At 44.7% G+C, this 25,293-nt stretch overlaps 1 protein-coding gene and 1 long non-coding RNA gene across 2 annotated transcripts in view; one reads left to right on the top strand and one right to left on the bottom strand.

Annotated features, from left to right (window-relative positions):
* GNG10 (G protein subunit gamma 10) overlaps positions 1 to 25,293 on the top strand; it is an 85,787-nt gene that overhangs the window by 36,919 nt on the left and 23,575 nt on the right. Inside the window, exon 2 of the mRNA XM_073549631.1 lies at positions 11,772 to 11,930. Coding sequence (XP_073405732.1) covers positions 11,772 to 11,897 — 126 coding nt within the window. The 3' untranslated portion in view covers positions 11,898 to 11,930. The remainder of the gene's footprint in view (positions 1 to 11,771; positions 11,931 to 25,293) is intronic.
* On the bottom strand, positions 10,217 to 11,035 carry LOC141052399 (uncharacterized). Its single transcript, XR_012220801.1, has 3 exons — positions 10,570 to 11,035; positions 10,424 to 10,498; positions 10,217 to 10,288 (listed from the first exon to the last, which is right to left on the bottom strand). It is a non-coding gene; the product is annotated as an uncharacterized lncRNA (long non-coding RNA).

The raw sequence follows: 25,293 nt of genomic DNA, 5'->3' as shown, positions 1-25,293 counted from the left end.
TTTATTTAGTGCGTTCCACCGCTCCTAACACCAACAGTGAAACGTGGTGGCAGCATCATGCTATGGGGGTGTTTTTCAGCTGCAGGGACACAATGACTGGTTGCAATTGAAGGAAACATCAATGCGGCCAAGTACAGTACAGAGCTGTCCCGGATGAGAACCTCTTCCAGAGTGCTCTGGACCTCAGACTTGGCTGAAGGTTCACCTTTCAACAAGACAATGACACTAAGCACACAGCTAAAATAACAAAGGAATGGCTTCAGAGCAACTATGTGACCATTCTTGACTAGCCCAGCCAGAGCCCTGACCCAAACCCAATTGAGCATCTCTGGAGAGACCTGAAAATAGCTGTCCACCAGCGTTCACCATCCAACCTGACAGAACTGGAGAGGATCTGCAAGGAAGAATGGCAGAGGATCCCCAAATCCAGATGTGAAAAACTTGGATCATTCCCAAGAAGACTCATGGCTGTACTACCTCAAAAGGGTGCTTCTACTCAATACTGAGCAAAGGGTCTGATTACTTATGACCATGTGATGTTTCAGTTTTTCATTTTTAATAAACTTGCAAAAATTTCTACATTTCTGTTTTTTTGAGTCAAGATGGGGTGCAGAGTGTACATTAATGAGAAAAAATGAACTTTTTTGAATTTACCAAATGGCTGCAATGAAACAAAGAGTAAAAAATGTAAAGGGGTCTGAATACTTTCCGTACCCACTGTATTGTCTACAGGACTGGCAAAAATAGCTAAGCGCTGTAATTGACAGTTCCAAAGATGATGATTGGGTGGAGGCCGAACATACTCACCTCTCATTCAAGACTGGCCTGTTTTTAGGAAGCCGAGCCCTTTTCTTGGAATCACTGGAAGAATTCCCCTTTAAAGTGGTTTTCTACCTTATGTTTAATTTGCAAATGTGTAGGGATATGATTTTGTGGTACTTAGTAATATACAGTGGGGAAAATAAGTATTTAATACACTGCCTATTTTGAAAGTGTTCACACCTACAAAGAATGGAGAGTTCTGTATTTTTTATCGTATGTACACATCAACTGTGAGAGACAGAAACTAAAAATAAAAAAGAGAAAATCACATTGTATGATTTTTAAATAATTACATTTTATTTCATTGCAGGGAATAAGCATTTGCTCACCTACCAACCAGCAAGAATTCTGGCTCTCACAGACCTGTTAGTTTTTCTTTAAAAAGCTCCCCTACTCTGCACTCATTACTTGTATTAGTTGCACCTGTTTGATCTCGTTACCTGTATAAAAGACACCAGTCCATACACTCAATCAATCAAGCGCCAACCTCTCCACCATGGCCAAGATCAAAGAGCTGTGTAAAGACACTAGGGACAAAATTGTAGACGTGCACAAGGCTTAAATGGACTAAAGGAAAATAGGCAAGCAGCTTGGTGAGAAGACAACAACTGTTGGCACAATTATTTGAAAATGGAAGAAACACAAGTTTCCCAAGACTGTGAATCTTCTTCGGTCTGTGGCTCCAAGCAAAATCTCTCCTTGTGGGGTAAGGATGATTGAGAAAGGTCAGGTATCAACCCAGAACTACACAGGAAGACCTGCTCATGCCAGCAAATGTCCAGACCCATTTGAAGTTTGCCAATGATCATCTGTATGATCCAGAGAAGGCATGAGAGAAGGTCATGTGGTCAGAGGAGATCAAAATAGAACTTTTTGGTATGTCCTCCAGTCGCCGTGTTTGGAGGAATAAGGAGGATGAGTACAACCCCAAGAACACCGTCCCAACTGAGAAGCATGGTGTGGGAAACATACTTTGGGGGTGCTTTTCTTCAAAGGGGACAGGACAGATGCACTGTATTCAAGGTAGGATGGATGGGGTCATGTATCGGGAGATTTTGGCCAACAACCTCCTTTCCTCAGAGCATTGAAGATGGGTTGTGGCTGGGTCTTCCAGCATGAAAATGACCTAAAACACACAGCCAGGGCAACAAAGGAGTGTCTCCATCAGAAGCATTTCAAGGTCCTGGAGTGGCCTGGCCTTTGGAGGAAGCTGAAACTCAATATTGCCCAGCAACAGCCTTGAAACCTGAATGGACCGGGATGGAGGAGTGGACCAAAATCCCTGCTGCAGTGTGTGCAAACTTGGTCAAGAACTATAGGAAACGTCTCTCCTCTGTAATCGAAAACAAAGGTTTCTGTGCCAAATATTAAGCTCTTTTTCTATTGTGTCAAATACTTATTTCAGGCAGTAAAATGCTGATTAATTATGTAAAAATCATACAATTTTTTTTTATTTAGATTCTGTCTCTAGCAGTTGAAGTGTACCTTCGATAAAAATGATAGATGTTTCCATTCTTTGTTGGTGGGAAAACTTGCAAAATCAGCAGTGTATCAAATACTTATTTTCTCCACTGTGTAAGTATTACAGGTTCTCCTCCTGTACTTTTTACTGCTGCCTTTTCTCCTCAACTCCATCACTCTCCTGTTCTTAAAAAGACAGTTGGTGGAGGATCATGTGACCAGACCCAATCCATCATCTTCCTCCAATTGAAAGACACTGCTCATGAGAAAGTGTTTTTTTAGTTGGAAGAGGCTTGTGGACAGGACTGATCTCTTGCTGCTCCATTAATTGTCATTTTGAGGAAAAGAAGGCTGCACTAACAAAAAGGTAGAACCTTGCAAAGGTGAAGAACCTATCATACTACTATACATATAAGTGCCACAAGTCATGTTCCCAATGTTTTTTGATAAAGTAAATATAAAGGTAGGGTGGTCTGGGACTTGTTACCTTTTCAACTATGTCCAGGGTGTAATTTGCATGCCGCAGTGAAGGGAAACAATAATATTGTATCCCACTCCACACAATCACAGGCTAGACAGGACGTCAATCACCTGGGCAGTGGATATTATTAGACTAATGTGACTCCTCGGGGCTGCACCTCACCCATATGACGGGTAAAGAATGTGATTATGTTTCATGAACAGATTCTTCTTTACTTAGATGAAATCCATACACATACAGTGCCTACAAGTAGTATTCAACCCCCTGCAGATTTAGCAGGTTTGATAAGATGCAAATAAGTTAGAGCCTTCAAACTTCACACAAGAGCAGGATTTATTAACAGATGCATAAATCTTACAAACCAAAAAGTTATGTTGCTCAGTTAAATTTTAATAAATTTTAAACATAAAAGTGTGGGTCAATTATTATTCAACCCCTAGGTTTAATATTTTGTGGAATAACCCTTGTTTGCAATTACAGCTAATAATCGTCTTTTATAAGACCTGATCAGGCCGGCACAGGTCTCTGGAGTTATCTTGGCCCACTCCTCCAAGCAGATCTTCTCCAAGTTATCTAGGTTCTTTGGGTGTCTCATGTGGACTTTAATCTTGAGCTCCTTCCACAAGTTTTCAATTGGGTTAAGGTCAGGAGACTGACTAGGCCACTCCAACACCTTGATTTTTTGCCTCTTGAACCAGGCCTTGGTTTTCTTGGCTGTGTGCTTTGGGTCGTTGTCTTGTTGGAAGATGAAATGACGACCCATCTTAAGATCCTTGATGGAGGAGCGGAGGTTCTTGGCCAAAATCTCCAGGTAGGCCGTGCTATCCATCTTCCCATGGATGCGGACCAGATGGCCAGGCCCCTTGGCTGAGAAACAGCCCCACAGCATGATGCTGCCACTACCATGCTTGACTGTAGGGATGGTATTCTTGGGGTCGTATGCAGTGCCATCCAGTCTCCAAATGTCACGTGTGTGGTTGGCCCCAAAGATCTCGATCTTGGTCTCATCAGACCAGAGAACCTTGAACCAGTCTGTCTCAGAGTCCTCCAAGTGATCATGAGCAAACTGTAGACGAGCCTTGACATGACGCTTTGAAAGTAAAGGTACCTTACGGGCTCGTCTGGAACGGAGACCATTGCGGTGGAGTACGTTACTTATGGTATTGACTGAAACCAATGTCCCCACTGCCATGAGATCTTCCCGGAGCTCCTTCCTTGTTGTCCTTGGGTTAGCCTTGACTCTTCGGACAAGCCTGGCCTCGGCACGGGAGGAATCTTTCAAAGGCGGTCCAGGCCGTGGAAGGCTAACAGTAGTTCCATAAGCCTTCCACTTCCGGATGATGCTCCCAACAGTGGAGACAGGTAGGCCCAACTCCTTGGAAAGGGTTTTGTACCCCTTGCCAGCCTTGTGACCCTCCACGATCTTGTCTCTGATGGCCTTGGAATGCTCCTTTGTCTTTCCCATGTTGACCATGTATGAGTGCTGTTCACAAGTTTGGGGAGGGTCTTAAATAGTCAGAAAAGGCTGGAAAAAGAGATAATTAATCCAAACATGTGAAGATCATTGTTCTTTGTGCCTGAAATACTTCTTAATACTTTAGGGGAACCAAACAGAATTCTGGTGGTTTGAGGGGTTGAATAATAAATGACCCTCTGAATAAACTTTTCACAATTTAAAAAAAAATTAAACAAAGAAATAACATTCTTTTTTGCTGCAGTGCATTTCACACTTCCAGGCTGATCTACAGTCCAAATGTCACAATGCCAAGTTAATTCCGAATGTGTAAACCTGCTAAATCTGCAGGGGGTTGAATACTACTTGTAGGCACTGTATGTCCTGAGTATGGATTTTATCTAAATAAAGAAGAATCTGTTTGTGAAGCTGGACTCTTTCTCCATTTATCGTTTATCTGAGCTGTGGCAGAGCCGTTGTCTTAGCTCCGAGTGGATGGGGTCAACGTCAGTGGTGAGCTGGAATCTACGTTATTGTAATGTGATTATAACATTATTTTCTCCTTTCATAGCTTCCTGTAAGCTACACCCTGGACATTATTGGAAAGATTATAACAAGCCTTAGATGGCCCCAACTTCACTTAGGTAGCTAATTGTGAGTCCCCCTTAAACAGCAGAATAGTGTGTGATTAGAATTTAATAGTTAGTCTGGAGATTATGAAGCTCAGCCTTTCACTAAGCAAGTTCTCATAATCTATTTTAACCACAAGGAAGCAATTATTCCTGGAAAGTATAATATTAGCTTGTGGGAAACCTGCAGTCTTTTACTGAGAAAGTCTAACTACCACCAGTACAAGACTATAATTCTTCAGAAATGTATTTACTGGGTATCATGGACTGAAAGTGCCGTGAGGGACATTTTCTGTTGTATACATGGACTGAAAGTGCCGTGAGGACCATTTTCTGTTGTGTACTGTGTATCATGGACTGAAAGTGCCGTGAGGGACATTTTCTGTTGTATACATGGACTGAAAGTGCCGTGAGGACCATTTTCTGTTGTGTACTGTGTATCATGGACTGAAAGTGCCGTGAGGGACATTTTCTGTTGTGTACTGTGTACATGGACTGAAAGTGCCGTGAGGACCATTTTCTGTTGTTTACTGGGTATCATGGACTGAAAGTGCCGTGAGGGACATTTTCTGTTGTTTACTGGGTATCATGGACTGAAAGTGCCGTGAGGGCCATCTTCTGTTGTTTACTGGGTATCATGGACTGAAAGTGCCGTGAGGGCCATCTTCTGTTGTTTACTGGGTATCATGGACTGAAAGTGCTGTGAGGGCCATTTTCTGTTGTGTGTCCTGTTTACATATTTAGTGACTTTTTTTAAAATTCTTAAAATCTGTATATCGGCCCATTTAGATGAGAAACATCTTAAGAAAACAGCCTCACCAAAACCTTGTCAAATGACCAATGCACTAGCAGCTGCTAGTGCATTGGTCATTTGACAAGGTTTTGGTGAGGCTATTTTCTTATGATGTTTTTCTGAATTTCTCTATGATGGCTGTTTTGAAATTAGTGTTAGGACTCGCAAGTATGGGGACCCTTGACGTGGGTTGCGAGCTTATCTATTTTGGCCAAAATATCAACTAATACCTCATTTAATGTAATTTCTACATTTTTTTTTATTTTTGTTGCACTTTTTATAATTTTTTGAAGGATGCAGCTATGCCCCTTTATGTTGGCTTGGTGTATTGGGGCGTCTGTCTCTGTGTGGTGCATACATATAGTGCTGAACAGCCCGCCTGCTAACACTATGGGCGTGATCAGTATGCTGTTATCCAGACACTGTGCATCACACTTCCCTGTGTGACTAGCGTCCTATGCACGCCTTATCTGTGTGCATTTTGCTACTAGGCAGCCAACCCCTCCATAATTTGTCAGGTGAGTACGTGGCTCTTCTCATCAGTGGCTTGCACTTGAGCTGCCCCTGCCTTTATCAGTGGGGGCCTGCTGCATCCTTCTAGTGCATTGGTCATTTGACAAGGTTATGGTGAGGTTATTTTCGTATGATGTTTTTCTGCCGGATCCGTCTTTTTCTTGACAGACAAAACCGGATCCGTCTCATCCGGTTCATCCGTTTTTCTATCCGTTTTTCGACGGATTACGCCGGATCCGGTTTTTAAAATTGACCCTTGTGGCCTTCCGAACGGGATGGGCTACTGGAAAACTATATATAGAGTGTTCCTACAGCCCTTCTTTGACAGGTTGTCGAGGAGAAAGTGCAGGTTGGAGAGAAGAGCAAGTTACTGGCGAAGATGGATGTTGTCATTGGAAATATTTTGAAGAATTTGGCGGATTTTATAGCGGAGGCGAATCGTTTGAGGGTGATTGTTCTGGAGAAGGAGAGAGCGAGACAGCAGCGCATCAGGCATCGTAGACGACGTTTGTGGATCCACCCCATCACAGCCCAGAGAATGACGCGTGGGGTCTATTCTACACTCTGCATGGACCTTCGACGAAACCCGGATAAATTTTTTGGATATGTTAGGATGAAAATTGAGAATTTTGATTACTTGGTGGAGCGCATTGCACACCTCATAAGAAAAGCGGACACCTATTGCCGCTTCTCTGTTTCACCCGCAGAGCGTCTGATGGTGACTTTAAGGTAAGCCACATTTATTGGATGTGATCGCATCAGAGCACACTTTCACTGCAATCTTGTTGGTGGTAGTTTGTATCTCCAAGTGTTATAGCTCAGTTTTGGTATGTAATGATGTGATTTAAAACTAATTTATTGTTTTTTAATTCCCCACAGATTTCTTGCAACTGGAGAATCCCTTTCGTCACTGCATTTCCAGTACAGACTCGGATTTCCACCATATCTGGAATTGTGAAGTACACATGCCGTGCACTGTGGGACTCCTTAGCTGAAGAGTTTTTACCAGAGCCCACAACAGAGAGGTGGATTGAAATTGCTGACAAGTTTCAACAGATATGTCAGTTTCCCAACTGCTTGGGCGCTGTGGACGGGAAACATATCCGCATTGTAAAGCCAGCTGGATCGGGATCGGAATATTTCAATTACAAGAAATATTTTTCAATTGTCCTCATGGCCATCGCTGACGCGGAATACAAATGTATTGCGGTTGATATTGGGGCCTATGGCCGCTCCAATGACTCTCAAGTTTTCAAACTGTCTGCCATGGGGCGTAAACTGTATGGAAACACCTTCCAGTTCCCACCACCTAGACCGCTGCCGTAAACATCTGGTCCACCTATGCCATTTGTCTGTGTAGGGAATGAAGCCTTCCAGCTGTCAGAACACCTTTTGAAACCGTACTCTAGCAGAGGATTGACAAGACCAAAACGCATTTTTAATTACCGCCTCACAAGAGCAAGAAGAATGGTTGAATGTACCTTTGGTATTCTGACAGCCAAATGGCGGGTCCTATTGACTGCGATCAACCTCAAGACAGAAACTGTGGACGAGGTGATCAAAGCGTGCGTGGTACTCCATAATTTTGTTATCTGCAAGGAACCCATTTCCATTGAGGACACCTCTGAAGAAACCACCTTGCAAGATTACCATGACATTACCACTAGAAGTTCTGTGACGGTTTCAGTAATGAGGGACAATTTTGCACTATACTTTATGTCACCTCAAGGCAGAGTACACTGGCAGGATGACAGAGTGTGAAAGATTTGTGCCCTAACCAAACTTGTGTACCTTCTGGACCAACAGTATATACCTTTGCCAACCAAAGTTGGCTATCTTGTCATGGTCTTACTATTTTTAGCTTTAGGCCATCGGTGTGTACCTGGTTGTGTTTTATGCAAAGTATTTCACCTTTTAACAAAAGTTGTGTACATTGTTAGGAAATCACCAACAATAAACACAACTTTTCAGGTGAAATACTTTGCTTCAAACACAACCAGGAACACAACTGTGGCAAAAAGCTAAAATTTACCCACAGTTATATACCTGGTTTTGAATACCTTTTTACCTTTTAAATACCCTTTATTTAACCTTTTTTTTAAACATATTTCGCCGCAGAAAGAAATGACAGACAACCAGTGTAAACAATAATTTAACTTTTATTTAAAATATTTTTTTTTGTGTAAACTGTTTTTAAAGTTAAAAAAACTTTTTTAATAAAGGTTTAAACCAACCAAATGGGCATTTTTATTACAAAAAAAACATTATAACTCGGTGTAGTGTGGGGTGGAAATACTGCTGGAGGGGCTGCGGGACACTTCGACAATGGGAGTGTGGAGAGAGGACTGGGATCGTGGTGGGGAAGGAACAGTTAGAGGTGATGGTGTGGAAAAAGCTACAGAATGGGTGGACATGTGGGAGGCAGAAGAGGTGGAGGGTTGGGCAGGGACTGTAGGAGCAGATGATGTTGATGGAAAGTTGTATGGGGAAGGAGTTTGGTACGGGGAAGGAGTTTGGTACGGGGCAGGTTGCTGGAAGTGGGGAGATGTCTGGTACTGGGGAGGTTGCTGGTACTGGGGAGGTTGCTGGTATGTAATAGGAGGGGGAGGATGGAAAGTGGCTGGAGGGGGTGCAGATGTAATAGGAGGGGGAGGATGGAAAGTGGCTGGAGGGGGTGCACGTGGAGGAACTACAGTGGTGGGAGGTGGAGGTTGGGAGGTAACCTGCTGTAGAGCACCGTGGCACGAATGCATTACATGCATCTGCTGGGTAGGAGATAGTGTTGCCATGCGCTCCACAACAGACCTGAAAAAGGTGTGGTTTGGCGAAGATCTTGCTTCTGAATGCATGGTTTGCAGAAGTGTCTTCACCTCCAGAATGCTGGAGTTGATCTGCTGAAAGCCTGCGGAGATTTGCTCTGACAAGACTTTTAGACAGTTCTGGAAAGATGCATTCAGATGCAAGAACTCTGGCGCATAACTCTTTTCCTGACCCCTCTGCCGCTGCCGCCCAGTACCCGCAGGTGTACTAGAGGTGGCAGGGGCAGAAGGGTGGGGTAAAGGGAAAGCGATCTCCTCACCAGCAGCTTCATGTAATGTAGGCGGCCACGATGCTCCTGTGCTGGTGCTGGTGGATGGGACAGATGGGTCGAATGTGTGGGAAGGCTGGGAAGGTGCAGATGTACCAGGGCGGTCGAAGTGTCCCTCGGTGCCGGTCTCCTCAGGGATCGCCTCAGAAGGGTCCAATCGTGCAGGCTCCCGAGTGCTGCTCACCGTGCTGTGGAATAAAGAGAAAAAAAAACAATTAAAATAGTGACATGGTATGGCCCTGGCTGAAAAAAAAAAGTTACATGTAAACATTTTTTTGTCACATGTGGTGTGTAATATTTACCTTCTGGTGAGCATTGTCTCCCGGAGGAACGACAGGGCTCGTGCGTACTTGTACTTGCTCCTGCGTCCTCCAGATCCACTCGGGGCCCGCATCTCTTTATTGAACTCCTTCTTGAAACGATCCCTCACAGACCGCCACCGCTTCACAATTCTCTCCCCTGAAACGAGAAAGGACAAAGTGGTTAGTATACAACATCAGTGTTTCCCAAACTCCAGTCCTCATGGTCCCCAGGGGTCATGTTTTCAGGATTTCCAAAGTAAATAGAAATCCTGAACACATGATCCGTGGGGACCACGAGGACTGGAGTTCGGGAAACACTGGTTTAAATCAAGCAACCGGTACTGTATATACTTACGCTCTTTAATCTGGGCCCGAGCTTCGAGGTCCTCCCAGCGGTCCACAAGGAGCGAACAGATTTCCTCCCAGAGTCGTCGGGTAACGATCAGGTCAGCGTGGCGGCGGTCAGCCATATTCCAGAGCGGCTCCCTTTCTCTGACGAGATCGATGAGGCGGTCCACATCAATCCCTCCATCCTCACCGTCAGAGTCGGAAGCACGCTGTGAAGGCTGTTAAAGAAAAAGACAAAAATAACATAATTAGCCTCCACAAAAGAAATGAAATAAAAGGTGCAAAAAAAACAAAGCAAAAATATTTATACTTACACGCTGGTGACCGCCGCGTTGCTGTCGCCGACGACCCTGGGAGGCACTGCGAGGACCTCTTGGCCGAGCACCAGATTGGGAAGACTAGAGAAGAAAACAAAAAATGTTATGTCTTTGGATGTAGGCATTTGTTTGCTGTGTGTGGTCTGCAGAACATTGTTTTCTATGTGTTGTGTGTAGTGTGATATTGTGTTTCTGCGTTTGATGCCAAAAACTTACCAATTGTGAGCCCACTCCAAGTGTCTGTCCACCCCTTCCTTCTTCTTCAGGGAGCTCCTCTTCATCTTGTGATTCCTGTTTTGAAATAAAAGGCAATGAATACACATATATTACAGAGATGATGGATTTTGGAAATAAAAACTTACCGTCAAACGCTGACGATGCGAGGGAGGGCTCCCAGAAGATGTGCTGTCTTCCTCATGGCCAGACTCCATGGCTGTGGGTGGTGTTTCTGCTGCTGCCATTGCTGCTGCTGCTGCTGCATCTATTGGGCGGCTGTTGAATAAAGAGAAACAAAGGGCCAATGAATATCTTGATATTCCATAGCCCTAGTTTGGAGGAATGGGAGATTTGATAATTACCGTCTCTCATCTGCTGCTGGACTCCCCTCCCGTTGTTCAGCATGCTGCTCCATTTGGGGTGGTGCTGATGGTGCTGCTGCTGCAGATGTCTGCTGCCTTCTCCTGCTCCTGGTTCTTGGCTTGGGTGGCATGTTGGGTGTGGCTGAGGGTCCCATTGTCTTGCTTTTATATATGTCCTGTGGGCAGAGCTACTGAGCATGCTCAGACCAAAGAAACCGGATCCGGCTGTCGCCGGATCAGGCGCATTGCGGCGCTCATAGGCTTTCATTGTATAAAAAAGCCGGACACGCCGGATCCAGCGTGTCCGGCTTTTTCGCCGGAGACGAAAAACGTTACAGTAGCCGTTTTTCCAGACGCCGGATCGCGTCACATTGCCGGATCCGGCGAAAATCGGATGAAACGCATGGCCATCCGGCTCGATCCGGCTCTAATGCAAGTCTATGGGGGGGAAACCGGATCCGGCATTGCATTTCGCCGGATCCGGTTTTAGTCAAAAGCGCCGGATCGCGCCTGACGCCGAAAGCCTGATGTGTGAAAGAGGCCTTTCCCAACCAATCCAACCGGCAACCATCTGATGAACAAGCAAAACAATCGTTAAACAGATGTTGGGGTTTTTTTAAATCCAGCTTAAAAATCTTTATCGTTGTGAACAGGAGATATGCTTCCAATTACATAATTTTTTTATACAGAACAATCGTTTTATTAATCATTCTTGGCCCATAGAATGTTTATTCCGTCTGCCTAAACAAGCCAGTAAATGACCATCAGTCTTCTTGTTTATAGCCAATTAATGGTCTTTTAGTGGCCTTGATCTAAATGAACCTTTTTTCACTTGTGATACTTGCAGGAAATTAATCAACCTCTCTTATATGCTGGCTATGTATATCAAGTCCTTAACAGTCCTTCCAATTATAGTGAGCTTCACAATTGGTTGTCTGTAGGAGAAGTTCCCATTCATTTATTATATTTTTTGCTTTTTCTTGCAGGTTTCTCAAGCAGCAGCGGAGCTTCAACAGTATTGTGTGCAGAATGCCTGTAAGGATGCTCTGCTAGTTGGGATGCCCGCAGGGAGTAATCCATTCCGTGAGCCTAGGTCATGTTCACTCCTGTAAGACAGCAGTTGACATGCTTGATCACTGATTGATGTAAGTATTACATAAAACTGCTGGCAGTGACCACTACCAGGGGCAGTGCTGTTAGGTTGCAGTAGTAATAGTCACATCCAAGCCATGCAGACTGTCCCTCTGCCACAAAGCGAGACACAAGGTCCCATTACATATCTTCATTATGGCAAAGGATGCTCAAGCTGTGCTTTTGTATACATCAGTTCTCTATTATTTATTTGCTCCTTGATACTATTGAAAATGTCCTTCCCAGTCATAGCAGAAAGGATTTACATAGATTCCTTTATTTATACAAATATGGTACCACTAAAAATCTTTGGTAACACAGCAGAACTTGTGGAAACTTGGCAAGATTTGGACCGGGCCCCCCATCTTGATTATATACAGTTGTAACTAGAAGTTTCCATACACTATATAAAAAGACACGTGTTTTTCTCAATATCTGAAATGAAATCAGAATAACCTTTCCTTTTTTAGGTTAATTCGGATTACCATAATTATTAATACTTGCCAAATGTCAGAATAATGAGAGAGAGAATGTGTTAAGGCATTTTTTTTTTTTAGAACATCATTTTTATTGATTTTTTTTAACATAACATTGGTAGGATAACGTAGCACAGGATAGGATATAGCATCAGCAATGACACTGTAAATTTCCAAAAGTACATATACAAATCTTACTTGTCAGACTACAGGTCCGCATAACTTTTTGAAATAGTATATAGATACATAGGTTGATCTCCGTCAATGCCTTGTAACGCAAATTTTGGGGAAACAGTAAGAGAAAGAAAAGACAGACTGACTACATAGAAGGGTAATAGGGGAAGGAAGAGAATCTCTTTTACTGTATTTTGCATTGCCAAGAGTGTCGTTCTACGGTAATATATGTTGTATGTTTAATAGACATTATACATCTGGAATAGTTCCCAACACCCCTAACGTCCCGCTCAGATCCTCCAGACAGTACCATTCCGTGTGGCGGAAGGGACTAATCATTTTTGATATTTTGTGAGGGCTATAGTGGAAACCAATGAACGTTTTCCACAGCGGAAATACTTTCCCTGCAGATTTTTCTTTACTCCTTTCCGCCTCTATTAATTCAATTCCCAGTAAGTCTTTCATCTGGGCTATTATCATCACCATTGATGGGGTGCTTGGTTTAAGCCATTCGCCAAATAAACCACGTAAGGCTACAACTAAGAATGTGTGGATGTTTTTAGGGATCTTTGCTTTAACTCCTGTGGGTTGTGTCTCCGAGGGTCTTAACTGGTGAAATAGCATAGTTTGTGGTGTTTGTGGGAGATAGATTCCCCAGCACAATCGAACCTGCTCCCCTACCTGTTTCCAGTACTCTTTAGCTGCCCTGCATTCCCACACCCCGTACCAGAGATTCGTTGGGCGTTCCGCACTTAGGGCACGCTGTAATACTGTCAGGGAATCTAGGAGAGGATGGGATATTGAAACCATATAATGCTGTATGCATGAGCTTAAAATAGGTTTCCCTCCATCTTTCACATAAAATGGATTTTTTAACCTGTTACCACCCCTGTAGAATTGTCTCTGCGATATCCTTATCCCCGGTCAATTTCTCCCAAGTCTTAAACAGCTTGTTCTGCTTTATCTTCAGGAATTTATGTCTTAAGTGTTGTATATTAAGGATATGCTCGCATTATGAGTGATCATACCCACTCTGTTATCTAGAATGTGTAGTTCCACTTCATTAGGCAGCCTACGAAGTCTAGATAAGCAGAAAGAATGGACCTGCATGACCTGTAGGAAGTGTCTGCTTTCTATATGGAATTTGTCCATGATATCTTGTGGGCTCAGCCATCGTTTAACCTCTGTATGCATAATATCCCCTGCTTTCTTCATGTTATCGCTTGCTTGTCCTATCTCTCTTTTGATTTCTATTCCCTGGGGAAATTTTGGGTGACCAAATAGTGGCATATGTTTAGAGATCTGGAAGGGAAGGCTGAATGCCTTCCTTACTATCTTCCAGCATACAATAGTATCCCGAAGCAATAGGGAGGATTTTATATTTTGCGGGAGTTTGTCATGTTTGGTATGTAAGAGGGCATTTAATTCTCACAGCGCCACCAACTGTTTTTCCAGTTGGGTATTAGAGTAGCAGTTAGTCTCCTGTAGCCAATCTATCACATGTCTAAAAAGACGTGCTATGTTGTAGGCTCTGACATTCGGAAAATTGATGCCACCTTCACTCCTAGTTAGCATCAGTTTTCCTAATGCGATTCTGGGCCTTTTACCCGCCCATATAAAATGGGGAAAAGCTCTGTTTATTTTGTTTATATCTAGATGTTGAGCATCAGGGGTAATGTCTGTAATGGGTATAGTAGTCTGGCAAAGCTGATCATTTTAATTAGATGGCATCTTCCCAGAAGAGATAGCGGTAGATTCTGCCATCTCCGAAGTTCTCCTAGCATTTTTTCGATCAGAGGTGTATAATTTATTGAATATAGTTGTGCTGGGAGCCTGCCTATCTTAATTCCCAGGTAGGTGATATGTGTCTTTGCAATATGTAGTTCTAAACCTAGTTTCTTCCATTGTTCTGCAGGCATTTTGTTCCCCAGTTCCAAGAGTTTGCTCTTGGCGATATTGACCTTATAGCCTGAGTATTCACCGAATTTCTGGATAAACTGAATGATATTTCCTAATTGTTCCAGTGGCCGGGACATAAATAAGATGACATCATCTGCAAATAAAGCTGTTTTAGTGCTGCTAGCACCCACCCTGATTCCCTCAAATAAGTCTGACTCTTCCATATACCGAGCAAGGGGTTCTAGTGCCAAGTTGAACAGTAGTGGTGACATTGGGCACCCCTGTCTGGTCCCTTTATATAAATGAAATGGCTCAGAGAGGAAGCCTGGTATGTGCATTGTAGCTGTCGGGTCCCTATACACCCCTCCAGGTATATTCTAAAATTCCCCTTTATATTGAACGAGTCCAGAGTTGCCCCCAGCCAGTCCCAGCTAACATTATCAAAAGCTTTTTCTGTATCCAAAGCCAGCAAGGCCGGTTTCTCTCCCGACTGGCTGCGGCAACCCACTCCGTCGAACACAGTTAGTACCTTTCGTATGTTTTTCACCGCCGCCCTACCCTTAACGAATCCCACTTGTGCAGGGTTCACCAGTTGGGGTAATACTACTGCCAATCTGTCCGCCATTATTTTTGACATAATTTTCTGGTCTACATCAATAAGGGAAATGGGTCTGTAAGACCAGGCCGCAAGGGGGTCCTTGCCTGGTTTGGGTATGACTTTAATATGTGTTTTGTTTAGATCTTTCTGGTATTCTGGTATAACCCCCGTTAAGAGAATGGTGTTGTAATAGTTTGTTAGCAGTGGGGAGATATGTTCCCTGAGGGCCCTATAAAACTCCCCGCCAAATCCATCTGGGCCTGGTGCTTTCCCATTTTGAAGATGACTTATGGTTTGTCTCACTTCTCCTTCTGTTACTTCTGCATTAATTGCATCTTGTTCTTTTGTTCGTTTTGGAAGAGTGGCTTGTTGGAGGGATATTTTACCTTCTGTCAAATTAGTATGTGAGGGTTTATACAATTCTTTGTAAAAGTTTCGTAGTGTTTCATTGATTTTCCTGGGGTCGGAGGTTATATTTCCCTGGCCATCTCTTAATCTACCTATTGGACTCGCCTGCAGTCTCCCTTTTGCCAGCCTTGTCAGCAATTTCCCCGCTCTGTTCCCATATCTCAGCAATTCAGTCTGATGCCTAGAGCGGAACATCTGCTCCCTCCTATCAATCCAGGTTTCAAACTTTTGTTTGGCCAGCTTCCATTGTTCCTTGTTTTGAGTTGTGGGGCTCTGCAAGAACTCTGTATATAGATTTCTAAGCTTTGCACTAGAATCTGAGTATTTTTCCGCTACTCTTTTCTTGAGTGAGGCCACAAACATCATAATTTTGCCTCTTAGTACCGCTTTCGCCGTATTCCAATAAAAAGCGTGTTGGGTTGCATGTTCTTTGTTGTCCCATTCAAATTCCTCCCACCAGCCCCGTAGTTTGTCATTAAATCCCTCATCTTTTGTAAGATAAGCTGGAAATTTCCATATGTAATGTGCTCCTTTTATCTGGTTATCCACCAATTCCATACCCACTGGAACATGGTCAGATAAGACCAGGTCGTGGATCTCCACTGACTTCGTTCTATTTAATAGGCTCTCTGAGATCAACAGATAGTCTATCCTTGACCAGGATTTGTGGGAATGAGAGAAGTGGGTAAACTCTCTATCCTCTGAATGGAGCCAACGCCAAACATCTCTCAATCCAGTTTGTTCAAGGAAGGAGGGGAGAATAGTCTTTTTTGAAGAGATCAGACTCTGGCTCTTTCTGTCCTCCTCCCCATTGTGAACTGTGTTCAAGTCTCCCCCAGTAATTATCAGAGGCGAGTTGTCCAAGACAATTTTCCTCTCCAGGTCATTAAAGAACACTCTGTTTGGACCATTAGGTCCATATACATTGTAGATTGAATAAACTTCTTCTCCATTCTCTATGGTGACCCAAACCCATCTTCCCTGATCATCACAGTCCTGGGACAGCAGATTAAATACAAAATTACGATGGAATAGTATCACTACCCCTGCGTTTCTGCCTTGAGCTGCCGAGCCCACTACTTTCCCTACCCACAGCTTGTTAAGCCTAGAAAAATCCTCTTCCTTTAGATGGGTTTCTTGAAGCAATAAAATATCTGGCGAGTACCTTTCCAAATGTCTCAGTATCTTTAATCTTTTATTTGGGGATCTTAGGCCTTTCACATTCCAGGAGATGATCTTCATAATCACTGTCACCACTGCCTATTTCCTCTTGCTTTGTTTTTCATCTAAGGGTTCTTGGGATTTAAAGGGAGATTCTCAGGTGGTTAGATAAGGGTAGAAAAGAAAGAAAAAAGACACAAAGATATGAAAGAGGATAGAGATTAAAACCTTAAAGCAAGCAAACAGTAAGTTCTCAATACGCTGTAGTGTATTTCTAGCTTCTTACACTACTAATAGCGTTGTGGACTTTCCTTTTTTCTGAGGAAGTAAGAACCACCAAAATAAAAAAAAAAAAACCTGTGGGAAGAAACATATCCCACACCACATGTCGTAAATGATTGTCAAAATGCCATCTGCATCTTCTCCTCCGCCCTGGGCAGCACCTTTGCATATATGCTCTCATTATGTCGAACTTATCATTATAGTCCAGAAATTTCAGGATTACTTGACGTGGTCTTAATGTCCCGTCACTCGATCCTTGGTTGTGAGATCGTAGATCTGGCAAAACTCTGTGAGCCCTTTCAACCCTACAACCATGATTAATTCCCAGGGCCATTGGTAGATCTCTTTCGCAGTCTTTGCAGGTCAGCTGCAGGGATCGACTCCGAGAGCCCCACTAGCCTTAAGTTGCTGCGCCTTGACCTGTTTTTCAGGTCCTCGACCTTCTCAGACAGGCGTTTTGTTTCTGAGGTTGTCTCTTTCAACTGTGAGGAGAGCTGCACGTTATCACCTCCCAGTTGTGAGACCCTCTGATCCAGCTCCTCTATCTGTCCTTTATGTTTGCTCAATTCCTCTTGAATGTTCCGGAGGGCCTTCCTGATAGCATGTTCCAGGGTCTTTTGGATGTCTGGCATGATGCTACTTGCCACGTCAGCTACCAGTTTGTTATAGTCTATTGTTATCAATCTTGAAGGATCTTCCCTGCTACACTCAGTTAGGTCTTCAATGTCCTCCCTACCAAGGGTTTTCTGTTGCGAGGGTTTTGTGGTAGCATCCTCTCTTTTGGGGCTTGGGTCCGTGATGTCTTCCCCCTTACTGTGGTTCCCACTGCTTGTTTGCATAGGGCTCTCCGGCTTTTGTGAGCTACGTAACAGGTAGCGTTCCATTTGTTGAATTGGTGATGTAAATGGGGTCAGCGTCTGAGCCCTGTGTTGTTGCAGTTTATCCTTTCTCCAGAGAATTATCAATTCTTATGTTTCTTGGCAGCTATAGAAATATAGCTGCACGGTGGCTCAGTGGTTAGCGCTGCAGCGCTGGGGTCCTGGGTTCGAACCCCACCAAGGACAACATCTGCAAGGAGTTTGTATGTTCTCCCCGTGTTTGCGTGGGTTTCCTCCGGGTACTCCGGTTTCCTCCCACATTCTAAAGACATACTAATAGGGAATTTAGATTGTGAGCCCCATCGGGGACAGTGATGATAATGTGTGCAAACTGTAAAGCGCTGCGGAATATGTTAGCGCTATATAAAAATAAAGATTATTATTATTATATCTCTCCATATAGCACAAAGTAGGTACTTGTAGTTCTTATTTTTGTCCACTAGGTGGCTGCAGAGCTTTTCCTAGTGCGAAAAGCAGTTGCAGCTCACTGTATCGGCCAGCAGATGTCACCAGTTTCCCCAGGAGAAATGACCAGCCAACTGTGTGTATCCTCCCTCAGGGCCCTGTGGTTGCTGGAGAGACCTTTTTCTCTCTGCTTTTTCTGGTCGCTGTCCCATAGTACTTAAAAGGCAGGAAAGCAGCTATGCTCTGGTTATGGTTACGGTAAGCGGTGTTTTCGTGTGTGTGTGGGGGGGGTTCTGTGTGCAGCTAGTCTTAGATTGTCCCTTTAATCACAGTGGGTTGTTTTGCTGTGGGTTACCCTGGGGGGAGACAGCAGCCCCTCCAGGCCTCGTTGTGAACATGTGGGTGGGAAGCCAGCCAGGACCCTCGGAGGAAGGGGTCTCAGGAGTGGTCCAGAACATAGTGACTGACCTTTTTGGGTGATGTGGAGTGGGGGCCAGTGGTAATCTGTCTTTTTCTTGTCTAGGAGGTACAGATGTTGGCAGGTTTGTTAGTAGGGCTTCTGTCTGGTGTAGAAGCTGCTACTTCAGCGTGCTACATCCTCAGCGCCGGAAACGGAACACCAAGGCATTTTTATTACTTACAGCAAAGTCAGGTTTACATACACTAAGATTACCATGCCTTTAAACAATTCTGGACTGCCCATATGATGATGTCATGTGTTTGGAAGCTTCTGATAGTTTTTTTTTGTCAATATCTGAGTTAATTACAGACACACCTGTGGATGTATTTTAATGCACACCTGAAACACACTGCTCCTTTGTGTAGCATCATGGGAAAGTCTAAAGAAATCAGCCAAGATATCAGGTAGAGCATTGTGGACTTGCACAAGTCTGGCTCATCCTTGGGTACAATTTCAAGATCCCTGAAGGTGCCTCGTTCATCTATACAATCATACGCAAGTACAAACAAGATGGGAATGTCCAGCCATCATACCGCTCAGGAAGGAGACAGGTTCTGTGTCCCAGAGAAGAAAGTGCTTTGGTCTGACATGTGCATATCAACCCAAGGACAAAAGCAAAAAACTGTGAAACACGGGGGGTGGCATCATCATGTTGTGGGGTTGTTTTGCTGCAGGAGGGACTGGTGCTTCATGAGAGCATCATGAGAAAAGAAAATTATGTGACAATACTGAAGCAACATCTCAAGACATCAGCCAGGAAGTTAAAGCTTGGGCGGAAAAGGGTCTTCCAAATGGACAATGACCTGATGCATTCAGCCAAAATAGTAACAAAGTGGCTTAAGGATAACAAAGTTAATGTTTTGGAGTGGCTTTCACAAAGTCCTGATCTCAACCCCATGGAAAATGTATGGGCAAAGCTGAAAAGTCAGGTATGAGCAAGGCTGCCTACAAACCTGGAGCAGTTACACCAGTTTTGTCCGGAGGAATGGGCCCAAATTTCAGCCAACTATTGTGAGAAGTTTGTGGCAGGATTTCCCAAATGTTTGACCCAAGTAATTAAGTTTAAGGGCAATGGTACCAAATACTAATGAAATGTATGTAAAATTTAGATTTTGCAGCAAGTAATAAAAATGTCTTAAAACATTCTCTCTCTCATTATTCTGGCATTTGGCAAATATTAATAATTATGGTAATCCTAATCGACCTAAAATGGGAAAGGTTTATTCTGATTTCATGTCAGATCTTGAGAAAAACATGCATATGTGTCTTTTTACATAGCATTCGGAAACTTCTGGTTGCAACGGTACACAATATTTCCCCCTTTTTTGTGTTATTACTATATGCAGTTTAGGATTATTAAGTTTGTAGATTCAGTCTGAAGGACTTAAAACCAAAAAAGGAACACTTATGGAAACAAAGAGTAAAGAAACACATATGAAACAAGCCAGAATGTGTGTTAATTCCCAAAGATACCCTTTTATTCTGATGTCAGCTTTACAACCTTTGAAATTCACTTAAACATCTTCATCAGGTCACCTTGAATGACTTTTCAACAGTCTTGAAGGAGTTCCCGGAAGTACTGAGAACTTGTGCAGGCCAACTCATCCCAAACCATCTCAATTGGGTTGAGACTGTGTGATTGTGGAGGCCATTTCATCTAATGCAGCACTTTTTCCCTATCCTTCTTGGTCACATAGCCCTTACATTGCCTTGAGATGTGTGTTATGTCATTGTCCTGTTTCAGTACAAATGATGGTTTCACCAATTGCAAACCACATGGAATGGCTTGTTGTTGCAGAATGCTGTGGTAGCCATAATGGATAAGTGTGCCTTCAATTTGGAATAAATTACCTTGAAAAATATATATTTGCAAGCTTTCAGAGCACAGAGGCTCCTTGATAAGGCAAGTTTATAAATGAATTACTGAGACAATAACACAATATTTAAAGGGGTTGTCCAATCTAAAATGACAAGTCTGCAGTCTATGTGACTGTAGACTTGTGAATCCTAACATCGCACGCACTGAGCGCTGTGAGAATTCTCCGGCGTCAGCTACGGGAACGACGGTTACGTGACCACAAGTGTGTGATATGTATATTCCTGGATAGAATCTGGCTCGTCTGTTTCTGGCCTCACACAATACACTTGAATTGAGTGCTCCAGAACCAGTCTGGTTGGATTATGACCAGGAGTATGCATATTGCATATAACGGTGCACAAAGGCATAGGCCACGCCAGGTGTGCACAGAAGCGCCCTCATTTGCATATAAAAAAATAAAATAATAAGTTAAAACTGTATATGTCTGTCCACTATATAAATGTTTATGCAGAATAATTGGAATTTTGGGGGTGAAAGACTCCTATTATATATCATCGATCTCAGCAACACATTGTCCTGTTCACACGTGCTGCTGAGAACAATGCCTTTCTATGTGCACGAGATAATCATGTTAACGATCGTTCTGTGCACATGAAAGTGACGTTACATCCTGCCTAAACAGGTTATTAACGACTGTTGATCGGCCTCATATAGCAGCACAGCGGTCATTTAAAGGCTGCAACTGACTCATGTAAATGCACCTTAGATCTAATCTACATCTTGTTTCTGCAGGCTTCCATCTTCTCCAGTCTTCTGCAGCACATCCTTTAAATTTAACCGTATCATAAAGTTCCTGAATATAAATAACAACCATGCTGTGCCCTAAATAAGCGCTATGCTTATATGTAAGTGAATAAATAATTACCCTACACTGTGCTCCCTATTCAAAACAAATGACCTCCACACTGTCTTACTGATCATACACGCTCCACACACTATTCTCTGTTATAAAATATTCCCACCGTACTGTCTGCCCTAGTTGAAATATGAAAGTCACACCACCCCCTCAAACGAAAAACCACCACGCTGTCCTCTCCATACCAAGCCCCTCATGTTCTCCATACTGAGTTCCCTCCCACGGAGCACCCCTGTGTTCTCCAGAGTTTCTGCCCTCATGTTCTCCAGAGTTCCCCCCCTTGTTCTCAAGTTTCCCATACACCCATGTCCTCCAGAGTCCCCCCCATGTCCTCCAGAGTCCCCCCCCATGTCCTCCAGAGTCCCCCCCATGTCCTCCAGAGTCCCCCCCCATGTCCTCCAGAGTCCCCCCCCATGTCCTCCAGAGTCCCCCCCCATGTCCTCCAGAGTCCCCCCCCATGTCCTCCAGAGTCCCCCCCCATGTCCTCCAGAGTCCCCCCCCATGTCCTCCAGAGTCCCCCCCCATGTCCTCCAGAGTCCCCCCCCATGTCCTCCAGAGTCCCCCCCCATGTCCTCCAGAGTCCCCCCCATGTCCTCCAGAGTCCCCCCCCATGTCCTCCAGAGTCCCCCCCATGTCCTCCAGAGTCCCCCCCCATGTCCTCCCGAGTCCCCCCCATGTCCTCCCGAGTCCCCCCCATGTTCTACAAAGTCCCCCCCATGTTTTACATACAGCTCCTGCCCTCCCCTTATCTTCTGCTCTGTATGTGCTTACCTTACCTCATTTATATAGCACCATTAATTCCACAGTGCTTTACAGACATTATTGCTCTTTGTGCTGTCTTGATATTAGCAGTGTGTTGACATCGCCTCACATGGGGTCAGGGAGCTGATTGAAGCTCCACTGACCCTGGAAGTGCCGATGCTCATGGAGGTTCATTTGTATTTACGTTGTGGTGCAGTGACCGCTGTGTCCGCTAGGAGGCGCTGTGTGGGTGTCCCAGGACAGCAGTATAAGCATTTCCATTACCCTGATAGGTGTAGGATACTGAAAGATCATAATGATCAGCAGAGGTACTGCTGAGTAGTACGTTCCGTTACAATGTGTCAGGGAAGCCAGTGTGTGGCTGTGTGTGCAATAGGACCTTGTGTGAGGTCAAAGTCATGTGATCACCTGTGGGTGTGGTTATGGACCATATAAGGTACCTGAGGTCTGGTCACAGGGGGTGAATGCTGGGACCTGATTGGTCCAGTTTGGAAGGTCCTGAGAGGAGAAGGATCTCCTCACTAACAGCACGTCTGGACGCTGTGTGTAATGGCGATGTGTGCCTGTTAGTTCCCTGGAGGGAATAAACGTGCAGCATGGTGAAACAGCACGAGGCAACCCTGAAGTGGGTAAGATAACTTGGTGGCTAGAAAGCCTGCGCATTGAACAGTGCATAATTTGCGTGATGCAAGGATAACAGAGCTGAACTCTGTAATGGACGCAATGCTGACTGTATGCTGTTTTCTGTTGCTGTGACGGTTTATGAAGCTGAAATAAACCACATGGATTATACTGCTTTATGGAAACCCGTGCCGGATGTGACTTATTCGCTGCCAAGCGAGTGTCCCCCAACCTTGAATGACAGCACTACCTCACAAATGGTGGAGAATTGCTAAGGGCAATATAGTAGCCTTGTTGCTGGGGGCAACGGAAAAGGACTGCCAAAAAAAAAAAAAAAAAACTTTGCTGCTAAGGGCTGCGGTTCCAACAGCACATGTTGCAGTGCTGGCAACGCTGAGCCAGGAGATCTGACTGTTGTGAAAGCCGTATACTGACAGCAGCTCAGTGAAAGAGACTGGTGATTGCTAGGGTGCCTCTACGGATAAGAGGTACCCGAGGACCTGTGTGGCCGACACAGGTAACGACAGGTGTTCGCTGTTGTACTGACCTGGATCAGTGAGCAAGGTCTTGGAGGGTCAGTGTTGGGAGGTTCTGGGAGAGGAATCGGATCCCTGGAACATGTGATATGACCTTGGACCTGGTGAGGCCGGTGTGTTGGGAGACCCTGGGAGGAGGGTCGGCTCCCTGAATTGCACCCGGTATGCCCTGTGTGTTGGATGGTCTCAGGCGGAGACAGTACGTCCTGAATAACGCACAGACAGGATACGTGAGTTTTTTGGAGTTTTTTCGTGCATGTGTTTTTCCTTTTTTCCTCTGCAAAACCTGAAGGTGCTTGCTGTGGCTCAGTGGGGTCACGAAGGTCTCGCAGCACAGGGACCTGGTGTTTTCTTTTTTTTGGGATCTCCTCTTTCAGCATTGGTAGCAGACGCTGTCTGTCTACACCATCCTGCTGCAGCTTTATTGCATATCTCTAAGCGGATACAGTAGTTGTGGCTTTACACAACTATTAAGGGTGAGTACCCTGTATTATTTCGATATACCCATTATACTTGCACTGGTAAGGCCCTATGGGGGCGCTTTTGTGGTTTCTTTTATCTTCGAGGGTGACAAGCGGCTTCCGGTAACCCGGCGGGGTTACGAAGGGGACAAGCGGCTTCCGGTGGATCGGCAGGTCCACGAAGACGGCGCAGCTGGAGCTGCAGGGACTCCAGCCGCTGTGTGTGTGACCAGCAGCCGGTGGTGTCGGTGATCGGTGACAGCAGGAGCTGTGGCGGTGCCAACAAAGACTTGTGTGGTATCGAAAAAAAAAAAAGACATAAACTGTACTGTGTGAACTGTGGTCTGAGAAGACCGGTATAACAGACATGGGGAAATCCCGAAAGGGGGTGGAGTCCCAAAAGGGGGCGGTGACCCAAATCGGGGTAGTAGCACAAAAGGGGGTGGAGTCCCAAATTGGCGCGGTAACCCAAAAAGGGGTGGAGTCCCGGGAGGCGGCGGCAACCCAAAGTGGGGGGGTGGTCCAGAAAAGGGCCAAGTTTGAAGAAATGACAGCACTAGATGACTCAGTGGGTATGTCTGGAGTACCGCAGTGTGTGTGTATGACTTGGTCAGAATGTGGGATATCCTTTCCGGATAGTGACGATGGGCCGCAGGTGTGTACCGTGATGCTGCATCGGGAAGGAGTCCCTGGTAGGCTGGACTCAGAGTCAGGTGACTCTCACAGGAACTCCGCTCGTTTTAACTCTGACCGAGAAAAACGTCAGAGTTCGCTGCCTCCACGGGGTCATCGTGAATTATAAGGTGGACAGAGTCCTAATTGAGATGACAAAGGGGGAGTGCCAAGGTGGTAGTATGCCACCAAACTTAGTGCATACCTTTGAGAGGCGCTGGGACTTTGTCATGTTTAAAGATGTGGGGCAGGAGGATAGAGACGTTTCTATGGTAGTGCTAGCAGACACTAAGACGCTGACGCCTTCTAACGTGGACAGCCTAGACGTAAGGGCGACCGGAGAAAGAATTGCGTCAGACGAATTTACTGACCTGACGTCACCTGAAGCGTACCACAGTGTGAATGAAAATGGTGTGGTAAACAAAAAGAGCGGAGCTGACACACGGATAGAGAGTGTCTTGGGGGTTCACCGTATGGTGTGGTGTGACTGTGACGTGTTGTTGCCAGTAGCCACCACTAGGACAGAATCTAATGCTGTGCTGACTGAAACTCGTGACAGGACTGGTGGTAACCTGATCGAGAGGATAACTGGAATAGAAACACAGTCAGAGGGTAACCGGGGGGTTCACTCGACTGATAGGACTGACTCAGTGGTACCCTTTGACGATATAGTTAAAGAATTAGTGGTGTGACAGGTGCTGGCCAAAAGAGAACAAGATCAGGAGATACAACTAATAAAAGAGACAGTGGAAGAACATGTCAAACAAGAGAGAATCTTGAGACAATTGGCCGAGCACAAGGTGGAGGGGCTCGAGAAAGAAGTCTTGGAGCTCAGAGGTCACCTGTCCA

This window comes from Dendrobates tinctorius, unplaced genomic scaffold, assembly GCF_039654945.1.
Source record: "Dendrobates tinctorius isolate UK_male_01 unplaced genomic scaffold, ASM3965494v1 ptg000160l, whole genome shotgun sequence".
Lineage (NCBI taxonomy): Eukaryota > Metazoa > Chordata > Amphibia > Anura > Dendrobatidae > Dendrobates > Dendrobates tinctorius.
The sequence above is the reverse complement of the archived record's forward strand: the minus strand, read 5'-3'. Positions and strand labels throughout refer to the sequence as shown.